The sequence below is a fragment of the Nomascus leucogenys genome, chromosome 20, assembly GCF_006542625.1.
Source record: "Nomascus leucogenys isolate Asia chromosome 20, Asia_NLE_v1, whole genome shotgun sequence".
Taxonomy (NCBI): Eukaryota; Metazoa; Chordata; class Mammalia; order Primates; family Hylobatidae; genus Nomascus; species Nomascus leucogenys.
In genome coordinates, this window is record NC_044400.1 from 78076253 (window position 1) to 78096547 (window position 20295).

The following is a 20295-nucleotide window of genomic DNA, read 5'->3' on the forward strand; positions in this document are numbered from 1 at the left end:
GGATCTGGATAATTGCTGGTGGGTCAAAACCAGCTGAAAATACCTATAATGTCTGTAGCAAACCAAAGCGATAAAGGACGCCATTATCATAAAAACCACATGCTTGGTCAGGTCTCGGAGCATCATTGCCAGTTCCACTTGAGGCCCCCCCAACTACAGAAGAACCCAGTGGGCCTGTCCTGCTTTTAGTTTGAGGCACGCAGGAAATTCTGTTTGCCAGTGATTTGCTTTGGCTTTGAAGAAAAGTGTAGAGGGAAGACTAAAATGTCAATGAATAAGTGACTGAGAATGGGAGCCACAAGTCAAAGATTTTGGAGACAGGATCTCACTATTACCCAGTCTGGAGTACAGTGGCACGATCACTACTCACAGCAGCCTCCACCCCCTGGGCTCAACTGATCCTCCCACCTCAGCCTCAGCCTCCTGAGGAGCTGGGACCCACGAGCATGTACCACCACACCCGGCTAATCTTTTTGTATTTTTATAGAGATGGGGTTATGTGATGTTTCCCAGGCTGGTTTCAAACTCCCGGGCTCAAGTAGTCCCCCTGCCTTGACCTCCCAACATGTTGGGATTACAGGTGTGAGCCACGGCGACCGGCCTAAAGCTTTTTAACTCATTACTACTTTTGAGTGGTTTGATATAAAAAAGTGTATTCGAGCCATGAAAGTTAGAAAAGGAATTTTAATCAACCTTCATTGGCTTCCAAGGGAGCATACTTTAGAAAACAAAATCATGGCCAGGCGCGGTGGCTCATGCCTGTAAATCTCAGCACTTTGGGAGGCCGAGGTGGCCGGATCATGAGGTCAGGAGTTTGGGTCCAGCCTGGCCAATATGGTGAAACCCCGTTTCTACTAAAAAAATACAAAAAATTAGCCAGGTGTGTTGGCGGGCTCCTATAATCCCAGCTACTCAGGAGGCTAAGCCAGGAGAATCACTCGAACCCAGGAGGTGGAGGTGGCAGTGGGCTGAGATCATGCCACTGCACTCCAGCCTGGGCGACAGAGTGAGACTCCGTCTCGAAAAAAAAAAAGAAAACAAAATCATGGCATCCAAAGATAAAGTTCATGACCAGGTCCCCTGCCCAGAGTTGGGTTCCCACCGTTCTTCAGAGGTAGCCAGCACCAAAAACCGTGTTGCATTTTTTTATGATTCACTTAAGTTTAGGAGTGGGAGAATATGTTTAACCCCAAATCTGCGCATCTCAAAATTCAATCTAGGACTAAGAAGAAATGAGAACAAGCCCCTAGCTCCAAGATAATCACTGATACTGCATTAAGGAAACAGACCTACCAGGTATTTTTGACACAAGGAATAAGGGGCATTTTACTATTTGATACTCAGTGAACTCGTGTATAGCAAGGGCCCTGTTGTTGAGATCTGAAATAGACTGATACAGAAGGTTCTGTCTCCTGTGATGCCAGCAGCCACCGTGTCATATATTTTACACTTTGCAAAGCATGCAATACAATTGTCATTTTGTTTTCACTGGAAAACAAAATTTCATTTTTTGGTACAGATTAATGCATTTTTTCAGAGGATCCAAGAACACGTTTCATTAGAATTGAAGACTGTCAGGCCAGGCACGGTGGCTCACGCCTGTAATCCCAGCACTTTGGGAGGCCGAGGCAGGTGTATCACTTGAGGCCAGGAGTTCAAGACCAGCCTGGCCAACACGGTGAAACCTCATCTCTACTAAAAATACAAAAATTAGCTGGGCGTGGTGGCCCTTGCCTGTAATCCCCGCTACTTGGGAGGTTAAGGCGGGAGAATCACTTGAACCCAGGAGGCGGAGGTTGCAGTGAGAGATTCTGTCACTGCACTCCAGCCTGGGAGACAGAGACCCTGTCCCAAGGAAAATGATAATTGAAGACTGTCATTGAAGCAGAAACAACCATCAACAGTGAGTAGACTGAACTCCCTTTCATTGAAAAAGGGACAATGAAGAAACATCAGCTCCTCTCCTGTTTATCATTTCTCCTGTTTCCTGGATATTTGTATTGCCCCCTAAGCTCGTGCTAGTCACATATAAACATATTTTTTCTTTTTTTGAGACGGAGTCTCGCTCTGTTGTCCAGGCTGGAGTGCAGTGGTGTGATCTCGGCTCACTGCAAGCTCGGCCTCCCGGGTTCATGCCATTCTCCTGCCCCAGCCTCCCGAGTAGCTGGGACTATAGGCACCTGCCACCAGGCCCATCTAATTTTTTGTATTTTTAGCAGAGACGGGGTTTCATCGTGTTAGCCAGGATGGCCTCGATCTCCTGACCTCGTGATCCGCCTGCCTCGGCCTCCCAAAATGCTGGGATTATAGACGTGAGCCACCGCGCCCGGCCCAAAACCACTTAAATTTAAGATTAATCTAAGGCGATTAGTGAGCTTCTAACTGAAACAGTGTCTCGGGACTACACAATTTAATAAATCCAAAGAATTTAATAATTAGCTTAATGCACAGGGTTTTTTTGTACTTTGCCCATTTGCTGAACTTTTAAACCTTCCTACATATGAAAGAGGAACAGTACTCTTTAGTATTACGTTATTGAAATTATGGAATTGCTCAGACTTGAGAATTTTGAGTTTTTCATGAGAAGTCAGTTACATTAAATCACCCTTTGTTTGCTTTTCTGGACCTATTTTTGCTCAATCTCAAATAAGACTCCTAACCCAGTTTTAGGCTCAGCACTAATTTGGAAGCTAAAACGTTTTGAGATAAATACAAAATATAGTCCCGTCCCAAATGACACAGGCCTTTTAAAGAATAGCAATAAAGGTAAAATAAAGCAGGACAGCATGTCCTGAGGATGAAGTGTTTTGCAGACTCTTCTCATCGATCTGGTCAAGAAGGGAGAAAGGCTTTGGCCTCCCTGATCTTCTGCCTCACGCCTCTGCAGGACAAAGTGAGCCCAGCGTGGTGGCGCTTCAGGGATTCCAGGCGCCGGTGGAGCAGTTCGGTCTTGTCCACCTTTTCTTCCAAGTCCCGAAGAAGTGAGTCCTTGCCTAGAAGCCCGCACTTCTGATTCAGCCTGATGTTGTCCGTCCGCAGCCCCTCTCGGGCTTGCTTCGTCTTGGTCAGGATGTCTCTTCCTAGGGCGACCTGAGCCTCGATTTCTGCCAGCTGTGTCTTTTTGCACGCGTTCTCCGTGTCCATGAAGTGCAGCTTTTCCTTCACGTGGGTTATTACTTGCACACTGTTGGTCAACTTGTTGCGAAGTTTTAAAAGTTCCTCATTTCGTTCCTCAATTTTCTCATTGAAGGTTTGGTTCTCAATCTTCAGCTGTTCAAAGTCAATAAGAAGCAGACCCTGGGTCAGGTCCTCCTGGGTCCTCATCCTGGTTTCAAAATGCACCAGGCTCTGCTTCAGCTGAATGTTCTCCAGCCGCACGGCGCTCATCTCCTTCTCCTTTTTATCCTCCAACGCCTGGATCTGCTCCACCTCTCGCAGAGCAGCCTGGCGCCCGCCCCTCATCCGACAGCTGCCCATGGCCTGCATCACCACCTGCTTCTTGAGTGCCTGGAAGCGTCGCCACTCCTTCTCCACCCTGGTGAGCTTCTCCTGGCACTGCCGCTTCAACTGGCCCAGCTCCTGGTGGTACCACTGCAGGTCGTCTGCCTGCTGCTTCTTCAGCTCCTCCAGCATGCCCAGATGGCGCAGGTACGCTTGCTCTTTCTCGGGGGCCTCGGCCTCTGCGCCCCGGTCAGCCACCTCAGCGGCCTCCAGGCCCTTCTTTCTGCGCAGCGCCTCGAAGATCTTGTGCTGCAGGTATAGGCTGTAGCGCTGGGAGCGGTTCCGCTCCACCAGCAGGGAACGGTACTGGCCCAGGAGGTCGCTGCGCAGCTGCTGCTCCTGCAGCTTCTGGACCTCCTCGGACCACTCGAGGTCCTCAAACTCGTCCGTTCCATCGAGGCGCTTCCCCTCTTCCTGGCTTTTGGCCGGGCGTCCTTCCCCATCCCTCTCCTTGCTCTCCGCGCCGTCTCTCTGCGTCTCCTCCTCGTCCTCTTCCTCCCCCTCCACCCGCTCTGTCTCGGCCTCGGGGGCTGCAGCAGCCTCTTCCTTATCGATCCTGGTCAACGGCAGAGAGGCCTGGGACCGAACTTCCTTCCCCTCCGCCGCCTGCTCCAGCTCCTCCGCCCCCGCCTCCGCCTCTAGTTCCTCGGGCCCGGCTCCGGACTCTGGCGGGGCGGGCTCCTCAGCCCCGGCCTCGGCCCGCTCTTCGGGCTCGGGCTGGGGCTCGGCCGGCCTCCCCGGCTCTCCAGGCCCCTCCTCGCTTGCAGCCTCGGCTGCCGTTAGCCCTTTCGGGGTCTTGGCCTGCTCGTCCGCGGCGGTGCCTCCCTGCGAAGCCGCTTCCTCCTCTTCCTCCTCCTCCGGCTCCGACTCCAGCTCCCCGGGTTCGGGAGAGGTCGGAGGGCCAGAGCTGACCTTGATCTTGGACGGCTGCGCGGCCAGGCTTTCCGCGTCTCCGCCTTCCCCGCCGGGGTCCTTGGTGTGCTCAGAGCTGACGTCCATCTCCGCCCGGCTCGGCCAGCGCAGCGGACCCCGGCAGGACGCTGTTAGGTTTCCCGGGGCAACAGAGGGCGCGCGCGCTGGGCCCGGCGATTGGCCAGGCGACAGGCCGTCGTCCAGCCTCTTCTCCCCGCTGCCCGGCGAGAGCAAGCCAATGGGAGGCCGCGACCTGACGATAGGCGAGATTGATTGGAAGCGGCCGTGGGCTCTCGCCGCGAGGGGCGTGGCGCCCCCGCCGGGCTTTCTGCCTGCCCATTTCCCACCGCCGGGCCTGGGGCTGGGCGTTCAGGAGGCTCTGGGAAAGGCGGTGGCGGCCGGCGCGGGGGGCGCGCAGGCGCAGAGCGGCGGGCCGGGCGTCCGCAAGGTGGCGCCCGCGGGGCGCCTGCGCGATGCGGCGGGGCGACAGCTGCGGCGGCGGCGGCGGCCGGGCCGGGCCGGACGGCGCCTGCGTACTGAGGCGGGACGCGGCCCGGCTGGCTGGCTCCGGCGGCGGCTGGGCTGGGGCCGCGGTGGCGGCAGCCGCGGCGGCGGGCGGCGGTTGCTCGTGCGCGGCGGCGGCGGCGGGTCCCGCGGGCGGCGGGGCGCTGACGGCCGGGGGCGCGGCGGCTGCGGCGGGCCGGGCGGCGGGCGGCGAGCGGGGGAAGATGGCGGAGCTGGGGAAGAAGTACTGCGTATACTGCCTGGCCGAGGTGAGCCCGCTGCGCTTCCGCTGCACCGAGTGCCAGGACATCGAGCTGTGCCCCGAGTGCTTCTCGGCCGGCGCCGAGATCGGCCACCACCGCCGCTACCACGGCTACCAGCTGGTGGACGGCGGGCGCTTCACGCTCTGGGGGCCCGAGGCCGAGGGCGGCTGGACCAGTCGCGAGGAGCAGCTGCTGCTGGACGCCATCGAGCAGTTCGGCTTCGGAAACTGGGTGAGCGGCGCGACGGGGACCGGGTCCTGGCTAGGGCACTGGAAGGCCCGCGCCTCTCCTATAATTGGGCGCGCAGGCAGCGCTGGACCTGCTCGCTCGCTCCGCACCCCGGAAGGCCCCGGAGGTGGGGAGGGCGACGCTGCTGGTTTATAGTCGGGCACCTGTCGGAACCTATGCTCTGAGAGGCTGTGACGCGCCCAAGGTCACACAGCCGAGACGGGGCCAAGTGGGGCTTTGAACGCTGGCTTCTGACAGCAGAGCCATTTCCCTCACCTTCAGGGACGCCTTCAGAGGCGTTTGCGGAGTGCAGACGTTGGGCAAGACTCGGTGCCTTACCTGAGTTCGTGGAGACAGGCAGGCCCACAGACTCGACAGAAAGCGGTGGGAGCACCAGGGAAGGAGAACGGTGGGCGCCCTGCGGCTTGTCTCGGGGTCTCTGGGGCAGCCCCGTTTGCTGTCACTGTATGCATGTGCCCTGTGTGGTCCGCCAGTGCACAGAGTCTTTTGTGGGTAGCGTGCCTGGTTTATGCTTGGGTCCCCACAACCCACGACATTGTACGAGTGGTCAGTAAAGAATGAACAAAGAGGCCTGGCCTGGGAGGCCTGGGGCTTGGGTTTTGCTCTCTTTACCTTTGAGGTTTCTGTAGAGACAGCTCTGTGTGGGGAGCGGTGAGAGCTGGGCTGGATCCATTTACGCTAGCAACATCGTGTGCTAGGTTCTGTCCTTGAGAGACGAACATGGTGGTTCTCTCTGGGCGGTCTCTCAGCTCTCCTTCCACTCTGGAAGCTTGCATCCGTATTAGAAAGGAGAAAATCTCTAGCCGTATTCCCACTCATAACCACCAAAGACATGTGGCCATCCCCAGGCACCCTGAGAAGGAGGGGAGTGAGACACCCCCAGCGCCCTTAGCTTTCCAGAGTCTTCCCCTGCTACACCAGGTGCCTGCTTCTCGGAACGGCATCCGTCTCGCTGCCACCTCTCCAGCAGTCCTGCCTGGGCTGCTTTGATTGCCTTTTGCTTTCCTTTCCTTTCCTGAGTCTCAGGGCCGCCTCACACACTCATTCTGAAGCCCTGGAATCTTGATTCTCCTCCTAGCTCCTTAGAGAAGATGCTCCTTTACAAATCCTTACCTAATGGTCATCAGCATTGGGATCTCCATTTTTCAGAAACTCTGTCCCACCTTGTCCTTCCATGCGGTTTGTGGATATGCACTGAGCATGTGTTCTGTGCAGATTCTACAGGGGCGGAGAACTCTGAAGGAAAGAGAAGGCTTTATCCCTGCATTCAGGGAGCTTAAAGTGTGGTACTGACTTGGTCCTAGGTCCAGAGCTCTTCCCTGGCACCAGCCCTCCATGTCCAGCCGCCTCCCTGTCCTACCTGCCTCTCAGTGTCCTCTCCACTTCTTAGTTCCTTGTTCCACTAAGTTCCTGATCCAGTTTATCAGCTGTCTCCTCACAGTACATCCGGAACAAACCACTTCTTACAGCCGTAGTCCCGGCTGATGTTTACGTTTACGTCTTGCCTTGACCGCTTTGGGAGCCTCCTTGTTCGTTATTCCGCCTCCACCCCATTCCCCCATTCCACACACCGTAACCGGAGCGAGCTTTGGAAGCACAAAGCGCCTCACACTGGCCTCAGTGGCTTTTACTTCAATTAAGGCAGCCTCAGAAGTGTTGAGCAATGAGATCTCATCTGTTACCTCCCTTGATCGTTTTATATTTCTTCTACCTAGAGTGCTCTCTCCCCGCAAATCATGGCCCAGGATTGATCTTTCCACTTAAATATCAGTGCCTCAGAGGGCCCTTAACCTTCACCATCCCAGCACTTCATCTCTACGTTAGCAGCTAAGGAGGCGCAGAGCCTTGCCGGCATGGAGGCACAGAGCCTTGCCGGCATATCTGCGCGTATCTCAGGACATTTTCCCGACAGCCCTTGGCAGTTGCTTTGGACGGACCAGTTTGACTTCAGAGCCTGTACTCTTAACTACACTGTCTGCACTGCCTTCCCTGCGGCGCTGCGGAAAATACACAGAACACAAGACATGGGGAACAAAAACATCTGTGTGGTTTTGGAAGAAACCAGGCTAGAAGTGGAGAGGCCTCTTCTCAAACAAAACTTTCCGAACTAATGTGCACACAGACCACCTGGGGAGCTGGTGAAAATGCAGATTCTGACTCAGCTGTTAGAGGAGACAGAGCCAGGAGAGGAAGAGCATGGGCCTTGGGCTTGGTGCACGGGGGACCTGGCCAGGCTGTGGTCAGGGCGTTCTCCCACCGCACCAGCGCGAGGTCCCGGTGAGGCCTGAGAGCCTGCATTGCAGTCAGGGCTCAGGGGGTGCGCTGGCCCGTGACCACCCCTCCCCCCCGCCCGGAGTGGTGAGGCACCAGTATTTGGTCGTGCTGCCATCTCCCTGGCAGAACCTCATTGCGTTACCCCCCGGGACTTTATTTTTCTTCCTCTGAGGCTGTTCTGCAGCTCTGAGATGGGTGGTGCTCTTCTGAGCACGTATCCAGCTATGTGCACAGAGCTGGCGTGTCCCACTTTGGCATATTTAGCCTCTGCCCGCTCTGGGCCAGGCTCTTCCCTTATGTGTCTTGCGGGATCTTCCTAGCAGCCCTCGGGGGTGGGTTCTTAATCTTACAGTTGAAGAACAGCAGCTGTAAGAAACTAAGCGCCTTGTCAGGGATTCCATGGCATTCATGTGATAGAGCCAGGAATGAACGCAGGCCTGTGTGACTCCAAAGCCTGGGCCCTAACCCATTCTGGGTGAGAGCATTAAGCAATGTGGGTCAGAGGCTGGGAGGCCATCGGTGCCACCGCAGGAGTGGATGGACTGGAAGGGCTTGACCTGATTCACTGGAGATTAGTGTGGAGGCAGGGCCTGGGCTTCATGGGCTGCGACTGTGAGTGTGGAAGGAGATGGTGTGGGGGCTGGGGACAGTGATGTGACAAAAGATGAGACCTGTCGAGTTCTACTTTCAGATGGCAAATGGTGACACCTGGCCTGGGGGTTAATACAACTACATGTGGGATTCATGGGAAAGGGTAGGTTGTGGCCAAATCTGGCAGCTTTGTGATCACACTTTGTACCAGGGCTGGGGGATAAGGCCTGAAGGGGACGGGGATGTAGCTGAGCAGGGTTAACAGTGACATCTGGGGGCTTAGGGACAACCCGTGCGCTAGTGTTAGCAGAGAGAACAGGTGAAAGGACCTTGGCTACAGTGGGAAAGAGTTGGCAAGCAGTGGCCTAGAGTCAGATTAGCCGGGTTTGGCCTCCCTAGACGGCCGGTTTGTGATGGGTTCTGCGCAGGATTCCAAGAGTCAGAGGATGCAAGCCCTGCTGGAGCACAGGAACACAGACACAAACACAGGTGACAGCTGAGGGCATGTCGCAGCGGTGGCTGAGGAGCCAGAGCTGTTGATTGGTTGCCAGAGAAATTGGACTGACGCTGAGGAGCTTGAGGAGGGCCAGTGCTCCTCTGCAGGTGGCGGTCAGGAGGGCTTTGGCGGGGAAGTGGGGTTCAAGCTGGCCCTTGTGGTTTTGAATCAAATGAGCATGTGAAGTTCTCTGTGAACCATGGAAAGCCTTGTGCATACACATCAATACTCAGGCTCCTTCCTGGAGCCAGGTGGGGTGTGCTGAGTAGAGCTGTACCCTTTGAGATGATGGTGGACACCCAGGAGGTGGCAGAAGGCCAGACACAGCGATGGTCACTGCCTTGTGTGTGCATTCATTCTCTCACTCATTCATTCAGTTAGCACTGCCTCGGGGCCTGGTATGCGCCAGCCCCTGTGGTGAGAACAGGCTGAGAGGAAGACAGCTGCCTCACCTGGCGGGTGCCTTGTGGGCAAGTGGGCCTCAGGATGTCCTGTGGAGGGAAGGACACAAGATGGCTGTGCAGGTAGAGGAGAGCGTGGAGGAAGGAAGGGTTTTGTGTTTTAAGAGTCTGGTGTATTCAGGGCCAGGCAAAAGCCAGCTTTGGATGACGGAGGAAGCTGGTGAAAAGCCCTGGGTGCCAGGTACAAGAGCGTTGCTGGGGTTTGAAGCTGGCTCAGGCTCTGTGATCACCCAGTGTCTGCTCGCCAATGCCAGGCCCTGAGCAGGTGCTTTGACATGCACCTGTCTCACCATCTCCCCATCCCCTAATCTCTGAGACAGGTGCTCCCCACTTTTACAAACGAGGAAACAACTGTGGGTGATGTGGGAATGTGGAATTTCAACCCAAGGCTTCTGACTCCATGCCTAGAACCATCCGTTTCATTGTTCACCAGCCATGCCCCAGGATCCCCTAGTATTCCCAGGGATCCCCCTAGATCTGCTGGATTGTCATCTCTGAGGCTGAGGTCTGGAAACGTGGATGGATGGAAAGAACCCCAGGGGGCTGTGAGGCGCGGTTGGGAACCATGGGAAGGGGGGAGTTACCTTCCTCGCCGGGGCAGAAGGCTCCACTGTGCGTCAACCCCAGCCCAAGCATCCTGCTGGGGTTCCAGGGATCGCCATTAAGGATGGCGGGAGGGGGAGGGACAGCCCGGATGGGAGAGTGGCTGGGAGGGGCAGGGCGCGCAGAGATGGTCTCCAACTCCAGCCCGCAGCGGGACACCCAGGATGCCTGGCTCACATGAGTCACCCCCACCTCCCAAGCTGCTGAGTCAGGGGTGGGGCTTAGAATCTGCATTTCTAACAACCTCCTAGGTGCTGCTGATGCGGCCGCCGTGGGACCCCACTTTTAAGAACCACTGGGGTACAACCCAAATGTCCAACAACGATAGACTGGATTAAGAAAATGTGGCACGTATACACCATGGAATACTATGCAGCCATAAAAAATGATGAGTTCATGTCCTTTGTAGGGACATGGATGAAACTGGAAAACATCATTCTCAGTAAACTATCGCAAGGACAAAAAACCAAACACCGCATGTTCTCACTCATAGGTGGGAATTGAACAATGAGAACTCATGGACACAGGAAGGGGAACATCACGCTCCGGGGTCTGTTGTGGGGTTGGGGGAAGGGGGAGGGACAGCATTAGGAGATATACCTAATGCTAAATGACGAGTTAATGGGTGCAGGAAATCAACATGGCACATGGATACATATGTAACAAACCTGCACATTGTGCACATGTACCCTAAAACCTAAAGTATAATAAAAAAAAAAAAAAACCACTGGGGTAGAGTAGTAAGACATGTCACTTTATACAACTTCAAAATTATTTTAAAATATATTGATTTTTATTGTGGTACAATATGTGTAACATAAAATTTACCATTTTAACCCTTTTTAAGTGTCTGGAAGCATTAAGTCCACTCACAGTGTTGTGCAGCCATCACCACCAGCCACCTCCAGAACTTTGTCATCTTGCCAGACTGAAACTCTGTCCCCATTCAACACTCACTCCCCCTCCCCCTTCCCCAGTACCTGGCACCCCCATTCTACTTCCCATCTGTGGCGCTAGGGACCTCATATACGTGGGTCCTGCAGGATTTGTCCTTTTCCAACTGGCGTATTTCACTTTACCTCATGTCCTCAGGGATCATCTGTGTTGTGGCATGTGTCGGCACGGCCTTCCTTTCATGGCTGAACAATCCCTTGTCATCTGTGTGTCATAATGTGTTCATCTACATAGCTGTGACGGACATTCGGTTGCTGCCTCCACCTCTTGGCGAATGTGAATAAGGCTGCTATGAACATGGTGTTCAGGGATCTCTTCAAGATCCTGCTTTAAGTTCTTTTGGGTAAATAAAAGTGGAATTGCTAGATTAGGTTCTGTGTGTAATTTTTTTTTTTTTTTTTAAGGGTTTCGCTCTATCACCCAGGCTGGAGTGCAGTGGCACAGTCATGGCTCACTGCAGCCTCCACCTCCTGGGCTCAAGTGATCCTCCTACCTCAGCCTCTCAAGTAGCTGGGACTACAGGCATGTACCACCGCACCCGCCTAATTTTTAAATTATTTGTAGAGACAGGGTCTTGCCATGTTGTTCAGGCTGGTCATGAACTTCTGGGCTCAAGTGATCTTCCCGCCTCAGCCTCCCAAAGTGCTGGGGTTAGGCTAAGCCTGGCCTTGTGTGTGATTTTGAGGAACCGCCCTGCTGTTTTCCACAGTGAGGAATGGCACTTTTGAAATCTCTGTCACAGGTAGCCTTATCTGACCTGAAGGTGTCAGTCACCTTGAGGGCCAATGACAACTCTAAGTCACTGAGGTCCCTGAGTTCGGAGAGACCTAGAACTGAGGCTTACAGGGCTTCCCACTGGAACAGGCTGGGGGCAGTGGCCAGGGACAGTGGGGTCTCCGAAAGATCTGACACCTGGAAGCAGTGGCTGCAAAGCCAGTAAGTCCCCAGCCTCTGGCATCAAAGGGATGCTTGTGCTGAGAGTTGAGCTGTTGGAGCAGGGAGGAGGGAAGGGGAAGAGACAGGGTGACCCGGTGTCCTCAAGTCGTCTCTTTAAAGGTGACAGACAAGGCTGGAAGAGGGAAGAGCCAGGGGCCACCGCATGGCCGTGACTGAGTTGGTGTGCCAGCCCTGAGGGCTGTTGGCATCCATGCCTACCTTTGCCCGGCCGCTCTGTCCTGCCGCCAACTGCAGGTGGCCCTAGTCGTTGGCCCAGTGTCTGAGGCTGAGCTGAGACTGGAGGTGCTGGAGTGACTTTGCTGTGGAATGTGATGAGGACAGCCTAGTCAGCCTGGAGCTCATGCGGCATGGAGGTGGGGCTTGGAGCTCCTAAGAGGGGTTGGTGGCCTGGGTGGCAGGTGGGGCCCTCCCATGTCTGCATGCTTCTGTGGAGTGGCCAGGCAAGTGACATGTCAGGGCTCTCTGACCTGTGCAGATGGGAAATGCACGCGTGGGCTCGGCTTGGAGCCCTCCCACGCTGCCACCTGTGGCCTGTGGCTGGTGTGTTTCTTACCTTGCTCTGCCCGTGGGGCTGGCGGTTCCCTCCTGTCCTTTAGGACATAGTCCAGTCCCCTGTCCCACAGATTCCATTGCCTCCTGGCCCTGCAGGGGCCACCAGTGTGCCCAGCTGCTCCTTAAGAGCTCTGCCTGCAGAATGCCCTTTCCTGGTGGGACCCCCTCCCTTACACCCAGCTCCCTGGGGAACTGAGCCTTCCTGGCTTTTTGAGACCTCTTCATTTGGAGAAAAAGGAGCTGGTGCTGGGCCTCCCTTTGGAGATGATGCCTGGCCCCAAACCACCGGGAGAAGCCCAGCCTGGGGCCGGGATGAGCTGTCCTCTGCCTCGTCCTTCACAGACCAGATGGGGGTGAGGAAAAGACAGCAGTGGGGCCACCAAGGGACAGCAGAGCTGCAGGGCTTTGCGGCGTTGCCTGGGACAGGAGATCCTCCGGAGGCTGCAGGGCTGGCAGCCTCGTGCACGATGCCGGGTGCAAAGGCCTGTGTTCACTGCACATCATGGGGGCAGGGTCAGCCTGAGCTGCGGCATGTCTCCAACATGCTTGTTCCAGAAAGAAGAGCAGAAGCTCAGTGTCCGGCTTTGCTCTGCCTCTCATCAGAACATCGGGAAGCAGCTAGGACACCCTCCTGGTGTGCGCTGCATCGCGGGATGGTGGGAGGCGCATGGTGACGGGTGTATGCTCCCAGCCACATTGCCTGGTGTTGAAGTGGCTCAGCATTCACTGGCCTCGTGCCCTTGGCAGGGGCTCACCCTCAGGTTTACTTTCCTTATCTGAAAAGCATAGGCAGTAAGAACGCGCCTCCTCTGTGGGCAGTGCACGGGCTGAGTGGGATGATGGGCGTAGACGCGCTTATCTGCTGTAGTTTTAAATTTTATTGGTAAAACCTGCAAAAGGAGGGATGGCAGGTCAGGAAACAAGCTGAGAGGACCACAAGTGATGGAAAGAGTTGAGCCTGGCCCTGGGGGTCACTGAATGCTTCCTGGACCCGGTGACCTGGTCTTGGATAAAGGGGAGTTCTGGGAGGGAAGCTAACAGCATCCAGCGCAGGGGAAAGCTGCCGAGACGGAGCGCACGCTGTGGCCGCACCTGCCTCCTCACTGCCCTACCAGGCGGAGCCTGGCTCCGAGCCTGGGCATGAGGAGCAAAGGGCACCTCCAGCAGGGTGGGCGCTGCCAGGCCTGCAATGTCTGGCTGGGTGCTGGGAAGCTCCTGACAGGTGCGAGGCAGGAGCCAGGGACAGCTGTAGACCCCGCGAGGCGCACTAAGGACTCCGGCTGACGCCGACGGGTTGGTGCTCCCAGACTTCCAGATTTTTGAAGGATTTTGGAGGCTGACCTAGTGTTGCTAACTTGAAAATCTGCCAAGTAAGTAAGACATTTTAAAAACGTCTCTGCAAGTGAGAAGTCTGCAGGCCTCTTCCTGCTAGTCTCACTGGCTTGAGAGACCAGGGCCAATGCCAGGGGGGCCCCACTGACTCACCTTGTGACCTCGGGTAAGCAGCCCGGCACCACGGAGCCTCTGGGACAAGGGGGACACCCAGCCTCACGTGCCTGGGAACCTGGTGCAGCAGCCATTGGAGCCTCCTGGAAACTGGCCTCTTGAGTCGGCTGTGTATGCAGCAGCCCCTCCGCAGCCTTGGACAGAAGCTGGTGCCGACGGCTGGAGAAGCTGCACAGGCCAAGGCCGGCTCTGCCCCTGCCGCCTGCCTGCGGGGTGGAAGCACAGACGTGAGGCGTTGGGATGGTAATTCCCACCCTCCAGGCACCCCAGGATGTTCACCCAGGATTTCCACCCAACATGACCCTTTCCTTCCTAAAGGGCGGGCGTTAGGGACTGTTTTTCTGTTAGGTAGACACAGCCTGTAGTTATCTGTTTCAGAGGCCAGTGCGGATCCTGGGGCTCCCTGGCCCCAAGGTTGTGGGGGAAGAGCATGAGTTCCCGGTGGCCTCTGCCCCGGCTGCTCCATGAGAGGGGACTTTGCGCTCGCTGTGTGGGGCCCACTCTGGCCCTGAAGCCTTTTCTTACCCACGTGAGGTGCATGGGGCTGCACGTGTCTCCTCTTCTGGCAATGACAGACCCGAAGCTCAGAGATGGGCAGTGACCAGCCTGGGTCACACAGAGTGGCAGTAGCTGCCGGCGATAGTTGTAACTTGGTGTTGTGTTTTGTTTTAGGCCAAATGCTTCCTGGGGAAATAAAATGAACAGATTTGCTGCAAACAGTGATGTTTTTAAAAGAAGCAGTCATTGTCCCCGTAAGACCAGAATCAACATTTAGCTCTAATATTTTTACTTTATGATTCTCAAAGAGGCCCCACAGTTGGGTTTTGGCACTGCCTTCTGTAGTCACAGCCCTGGAGATTCCTGGGCCCAAGGTGGCTGGGGGAAGGGTCCAGCACCTCGGCTCCAGGCGTGTGTGCCAGAGGCAGCCCCAGCTGTGGGATCCAATCCGTTCCTGGAGCCCAGGACACCTCTCTCCCAGACGCCAGCTCACAGTCATCAGCCTGGATGGGGTGGCAGTCCCTCTGCTTTCAGCTGGGCCTCTGGCAGTGCTACAGGCAGCGCTGGTTCCACACCCAGGCGGGCAGAGGCAGGTGGGGGCTGGGTGGCTGAGAGGCGGTGGCCAGGGAATGAGTGCGCATTTTGGGCAGTTACTTTCTGAAGTGGCTTTAGCGGTTGACTTTGAGGAAGAGGCCTCTCGGCAGAAGGAAAAGATTGAGGGAGTTATACAGTTTCCTTCCATTAAACCTTATATTTATGGGTTACCCTCTTGCAGGAATGATGAATGCTTTCAGCCGGTGGCAGACTCCCAGCCAGCTGCTTAACCGTGGAAGGTGCTAAAAATGAAGGCCTGCTCCCTTGAAGAGCCACAGGCCCATCTTCTGCAGTCCCTGCCTAGGAAAGGGCCGTGCCAGCCCCCCTGGTGCATGAAGGCCAGGATGGGTGTGCGGCCAGGACAAGTGTCACAGATGTGTCCTGGCCCTTTCTATTCCAGCAGGCGGCAACATGGTACAACTGGGTCCCCTCCTGCAGTGCCGTGGACTTGGCCTGGCCTCACACCCTGGGACAAGCTCGTTTTCTAGTCTGAATGAGGCGAGTTCAGGCATTCCCTGGCCTGCCCAGCTGTGTCCTGGGACATTCAGATAGCCCCTGAGTGCAGGGTTTATGGAAGTACCAGGTGGGCTCCTCTGGTCCCAGGTGGGGAATGAGAACAAAGTCCAGACCTCAGCCAGGGGTTCTGGCCTCAGCTCTGCCACCAGCTCACCCCAAGACCTTGTGCCAGCTTGTGCCTCTCGGGGTCTTCACTTCCTCATGTACAGAATCAGCGTGTGTTGCTTCAACATTGTCATCTCTCCCCTGAGCCCAGCTCATAAAAGAGTGTGTGACCGAATGCCTTTGGGGAGGGTGGGTAACGGTGCTGTGGGAAGTACTCTAGGTCAGCCTTTGTAAAAACATGAAGAGAATCTGTGCAGAACCTAAATCTGACACCCTGATGTTGGAAGTAACCTCTGCCCTTTGTCATCGTAGGAAGATATGGCTGCCCACGTCGGTGCTTCGCGGACTCCCCAAGAGGTGATGGAGCATTACGTGAGCATGTACATCCATGGGAACCTGGGGAAGGCCTGCATCCCCGACACCATCCCCAACCGCGTGACAGACCACACCTGTCCCAGCGGAGGCCCCCTCTCACCCAGCCTCACCACCCCGCTGCCCCCGCTGGACATCTCCGTGGCCGAGCAGCAGCAGCTGGGCTACATGCCACTGCGGGACGACTACGAGATCGAGTACGACCAGGATGCCGAGACGCTCATCAGCGGGCTCTCTGTCAACTATGACGACGATGACGTGGAGATCGAGCTGAAGCGCGCCCACGTGGACATGTACGTGCGGAAGCTGAAAGAGAGACAGCGGCGGAAGAACATCGCCCGTGACTATAATCTGGTGCCAGCCTTCCTGGGGAAGGACAAGAAGGAGAAGGAAAAGGCGCTGAAGCGCAAGATCACCAAGGAGGAGAAGGAGCTGCGCTTGAAGCTGAGGCCGCTGTACCAGTTCATGTCATGCAAGGAGTTTGATGACCTTTTTGAAAACATGCACAAAGAAAAAATGCTCCGGGCCAAGATCCGAGAACTGCAGCGGTACCGGCGAAACGGGATCACCAAGATGGAAGAGTCGGCAGAGTACGAGGCAGCGCGGCATAAACGGGAGAAGAGGAAGGAGAACAAAAACCTAGCCGGCTCCAAACGGGGAAAGGAGGACGGCAAAGACGGCGAGTTCGCCGCCATTGAGAACCTTCCAGGCTTTGAGCTCTTGTCAGATCGTGAGAAGGTGCTCTGCAGCTCTTTAAACTTGAGTCCAGCCCGCTACGTGACTGTGAAGACTATTATAATTAAAGACCACCTCCAGAAGCGGCAAGGAATCCCCTCCAAAAGCCGCCTTCCTAGCTACCTGGACAAAGTCCTAAAGAAAAGGATTTTGAATTTCCTCACAGAAAGCGGCTGGATCTCCAGGGACGCGTCTTGAAGCTGGGACGCTTTGAAAGCCAGAGTGATGCTCAGACAGTGTGCCAGCCAAAATGACTTGGGGGAGGGGAGCCGCTTCCCCATTGTTGCTGTTTTTTAAACAAATTGAGTTCCTTTTTTTAAGATAGAAATTCTTTTCATGGTCCTCGGAAAGAAGCAATAGTAACAACTTACATTGGATCATGGGGGAAGCAGATGTGTGTATTTTAACTGAGTCCTGCGAGTCCTACACTGAGATGATGACGCTCCGCCTTTACCTGTTCAGCTGGGAGCTTATTGTGAGATTGGATAATTTCCTTTTGAGTGTTCTTCCCTTTGGTACAAAAACTATTGTGGGTGACAGGAGCAGGGTTTTCCTGCTGGACCGACAAGCCACCAGCTATTTCCTGGTGACACAGGCTCTTCTCAGGCGGGGCTGCCTGCAGGCTCCCGTTTTCTGAGCCCACGCTGCCCACAGCTGACCCTAGTGCAGCCCCGGGCACGCGACACTTTACATGGGGGCAGCTTGGGCCCAGACTCCTCTGCTGTGTAGCAGATGAGGAAAATCAGGCCAGAGGACAACAGGCTGGCATTTTGTTGGGAACTGAAGAGGAATTTGTTGAACACAGCGACCAGATGACCTTCCATTTCACCGGCGGCAGCAGTTTCAGCGTGCAGTTCCCCAACCCCAAAGCTGACCCTGCATCCCATTTGAATACGGCCAGAGCCTGCTGGTTCACTTTGGGTAGAGCCGTGTCCCTCGGGCAGGCTCCCATAGTGAGCACGTCCCCACGAATGGGAAAGCACGTTAGTGGGAGGGACGTAGGACACATGTGGACCACCAGGCCCTCTCAGCCCATTTTCCGGGGCTGCTCGGTGCTGCTGTTAGACGTGCAGTGTATTTCACCTGGAAGAATCCATTGTACAAAGTTCAAGGCTAAGAGTTCTGAATTCTGGCATCAGTTTCCTCAGGATTTTCTTCAGTTGCAAGTACCTTTCCACTGAAAGTATGAGCATGCCCACCTGGCTAGGCATCTTGAAGAGTGTCGCCAGTCCCGTGCCAGCGGAGGCCTCAGACTAGCCAGGCGAGAGCCGTCTGACCAGTTGGCTGGCGGTGGTTCTGGTGGAGCACGAGGGAGCCCGGGTGGTGCCCTGAGCCTTGAGCTGCTCTCTGTTCACTGTCTTGAATCAGACTGAGAAATGGCTTCTTCCCAGCCCTGCCTACAAGTTTTTCTCTGGGGCCCTCTTTCAAGGATGTCCACGGTACCTTCCTCCTGAAACTTGAGGAAGTCTTTTGTCTTCCAGCTGCTCAGGGTTCTCTGGTCCAAGACCCTGCTTTAAAGAGAGTCTTCGGAGTGCTCAGACTCCAGCGCTCCATTCTTCAAGGAGGTTGACTTGCCTCTCGGGCCCCGTAGGTACCAAGAGACTGTTTACCTCCCAGAATGTTTGGGTTTGAAGTTACATTAAAGTGAAGTTATTTGAAAGAAAGAAAACCTCATCATTTCTAAGGATGACTTAATTACTGTGCCTTTTCTTTTTACACATCCTACTGTCCCTTAGGGTAAAATTTTCAGCATTAAATAAAATATTTCAAATATATTATATATGGCTTTAGTTGTAAACTATACTGCATGCTGACAGAGAAGTGCTCTTTTAGCTAAGCCCAGAACTGCTCTTTTGACAATAAAGTACTGAGCAGTGGTATCATGAGGGCCACCTCCACATTGTCCCCTGCACAGTAAATGCGGATGACAGAAAGCTGATGCTACCACTGAACAGTGATGGAGATGGTGCTAAGTTTTTACAGTTGTCTTAGCCTACCCCAGTGGTTCTCAAAGTGGGGCTCCTGGCCCAGCAGCAGCATCCCCTAGGAAGTTGTTAGAATGCAGACGCGCAGGCCCCACCTGGCCTCCTGAATCAAAGTGGTGTGCGGCGGGGTGCAGCGAGCTGTTTTCACAAGCCCTCCAGGTGACTGGATGCAAGCTTGCTTGAGAACCATGGGTTTTAGCTATTCTGGTGTCTCCCTGATTTTCTACAATGCCAGGATCCTAGTTTGGTGAGGTTTTAAATTTAATCTTATTTTTATATAAAATGATTGCCAGACTTACTATATTAAGCTTGAAGAAGCAGAAGATCCCTGTTAATGTGTATGGCCCAGGCCAAGAGCTGTCAGATGAAAAACCTTGTGCTTAAGCAGGTTTTTAGTATGTATATCTTTTTGATGGTATGAAGAATTTATTTAGGCTTGACTGTTTTAAAACACCATAATGAATGTATAATTAATTTATGTTAAAGTATTAACCCTTGGTCACAAGGGAATGGTAATGTTGTAATTGGCTGCCTGTTAGCCCATCGACCATTCCCGTCATGGTAGTCCTTACCTCTGTCGGCAGCTCAGAGCCTCCACATCTTTATATTTAATTCTCAAGATAAATTAGCCACCATAATCCCATGGAATTAGGTCTTGTTAAAATCTAGTCCAGGCGCAGTGGCTCATGCCTATAATCCCAGCACTTTGGGAGGCCAAGGTGGGCTGATCACGAGGTCAAGAGATCAAGACCATCCTGGCCAACATGGTGAAACCCTGTCTCTACTAAAAATACAAAAATTAGCTGGGTGTGGTGGTGCACGCCTGTAGTCCCAGCTACTCGGGAGGCTGAGGTAGGAGAATTGCTTGAACCCGGGAGGTGGAGGTTGCAGTGAGCTGAGATCACCCCACTACACTCTAGCCTGCTGACAGAGCAAGACTCCATCTCAAAAAAAAAAAATTCTCAAAAAAAAAAGTCAAAAAAAGGTTGGATAACTCTATTTGAAATAATGCCATCTGAATGGCCAACATCCCAAGATATGTATTAAAAACAGCAACCCTGCCTACAGTTTTGATGACCTTTTTCCATATTAAACAAGTTGAGAACAAGAGTGTCACCGCTTGCTTCTTACCTCTGGTTCTGAAATCAGATGTCTTCTTGGAGCCACACAGAGCTAGGGGTGAGCCACAGTTCAAACACAGATACAGATTGTCACATGACATACTTCACTTTGGTACTTTGTATCAAACCAGTTTTTCCTCCAGAAGATTAAAGTTACTTTGTCTTTTTTTTTTTTGTTTTTTGGGACAGAGTCTTGCGCTTGTTGCTCAGGCTGGAGTTCAATGGCACAATCTCGGCTCACTGCAACCTCTGCCCCCCGGATTCAAGCAATTCTCCTGCCTCAGCCTCCCAAGTAGCTGGGATTAACAGGCACCCACCACCACACCCAGCTAATTTTTTTGTATTTTTAATAGAGACGGGTTTTTACCATGTTTGCCAGGCTGGTCTTGAACTCCTGACCTCAGGTGATTCACCTGCCTCGGCCTTCCAAAGTGCTGGGATTATAGGCGTGAGTCACCGCACCCGACCTAAAGTTGCTTTCTCTTCAGCAGAGACCCTTTCATGCCAGGTGCTCTCCCCCCCTCAAAGCAGCAGTACAGCCAGAGA

At 54.3% G+C, this 20295-nt stretch overlaps 2 protein-coding genes across 2 annotated transcripts; one reads left to right on the top strand and one right to left on the bottom strand.

Moving 5' to 3' along the window:
• Positions 1-2409: 2409 nt before the first annotated feature.
• CCDC96 (coiled-coil domain containing 96) lies at positions 2410-4647 on the bottom strand. The gene has a single exon (XM_004093045.2). The coding sequence runs from the start codon at positions 4498-4500 to the stop codon at positions 2833-2835; it is 1668 nt and encodes a 555-aa protein (XP_004093093.2). The 5' UTR covers positions 4501-4647; the 3' UTR covers positions 2410-2832.
• Positions 4648-4939: 292 nt separating this feature from the next.
• Positions 4940-19735, top strand: TADA2B (transcriptional adaptor 2B). The gene is made up of 2 exons (XM_003278524.4): positions 4940-5411; positions 15849-19735. Exons 1-2 carry the CDS (start codon positions 5142-5144, stop codon positions 16839-16841), a joined length of 1263 nt encoding a protein of 420 aa, XP_003278572.2. The 5' UTR covers positions 4940-5141; the 3' UTR covers positions 16842-19735.
• The last annotated feature ends 560 nt before the right edge of the window (positions 19736-20295 follow it).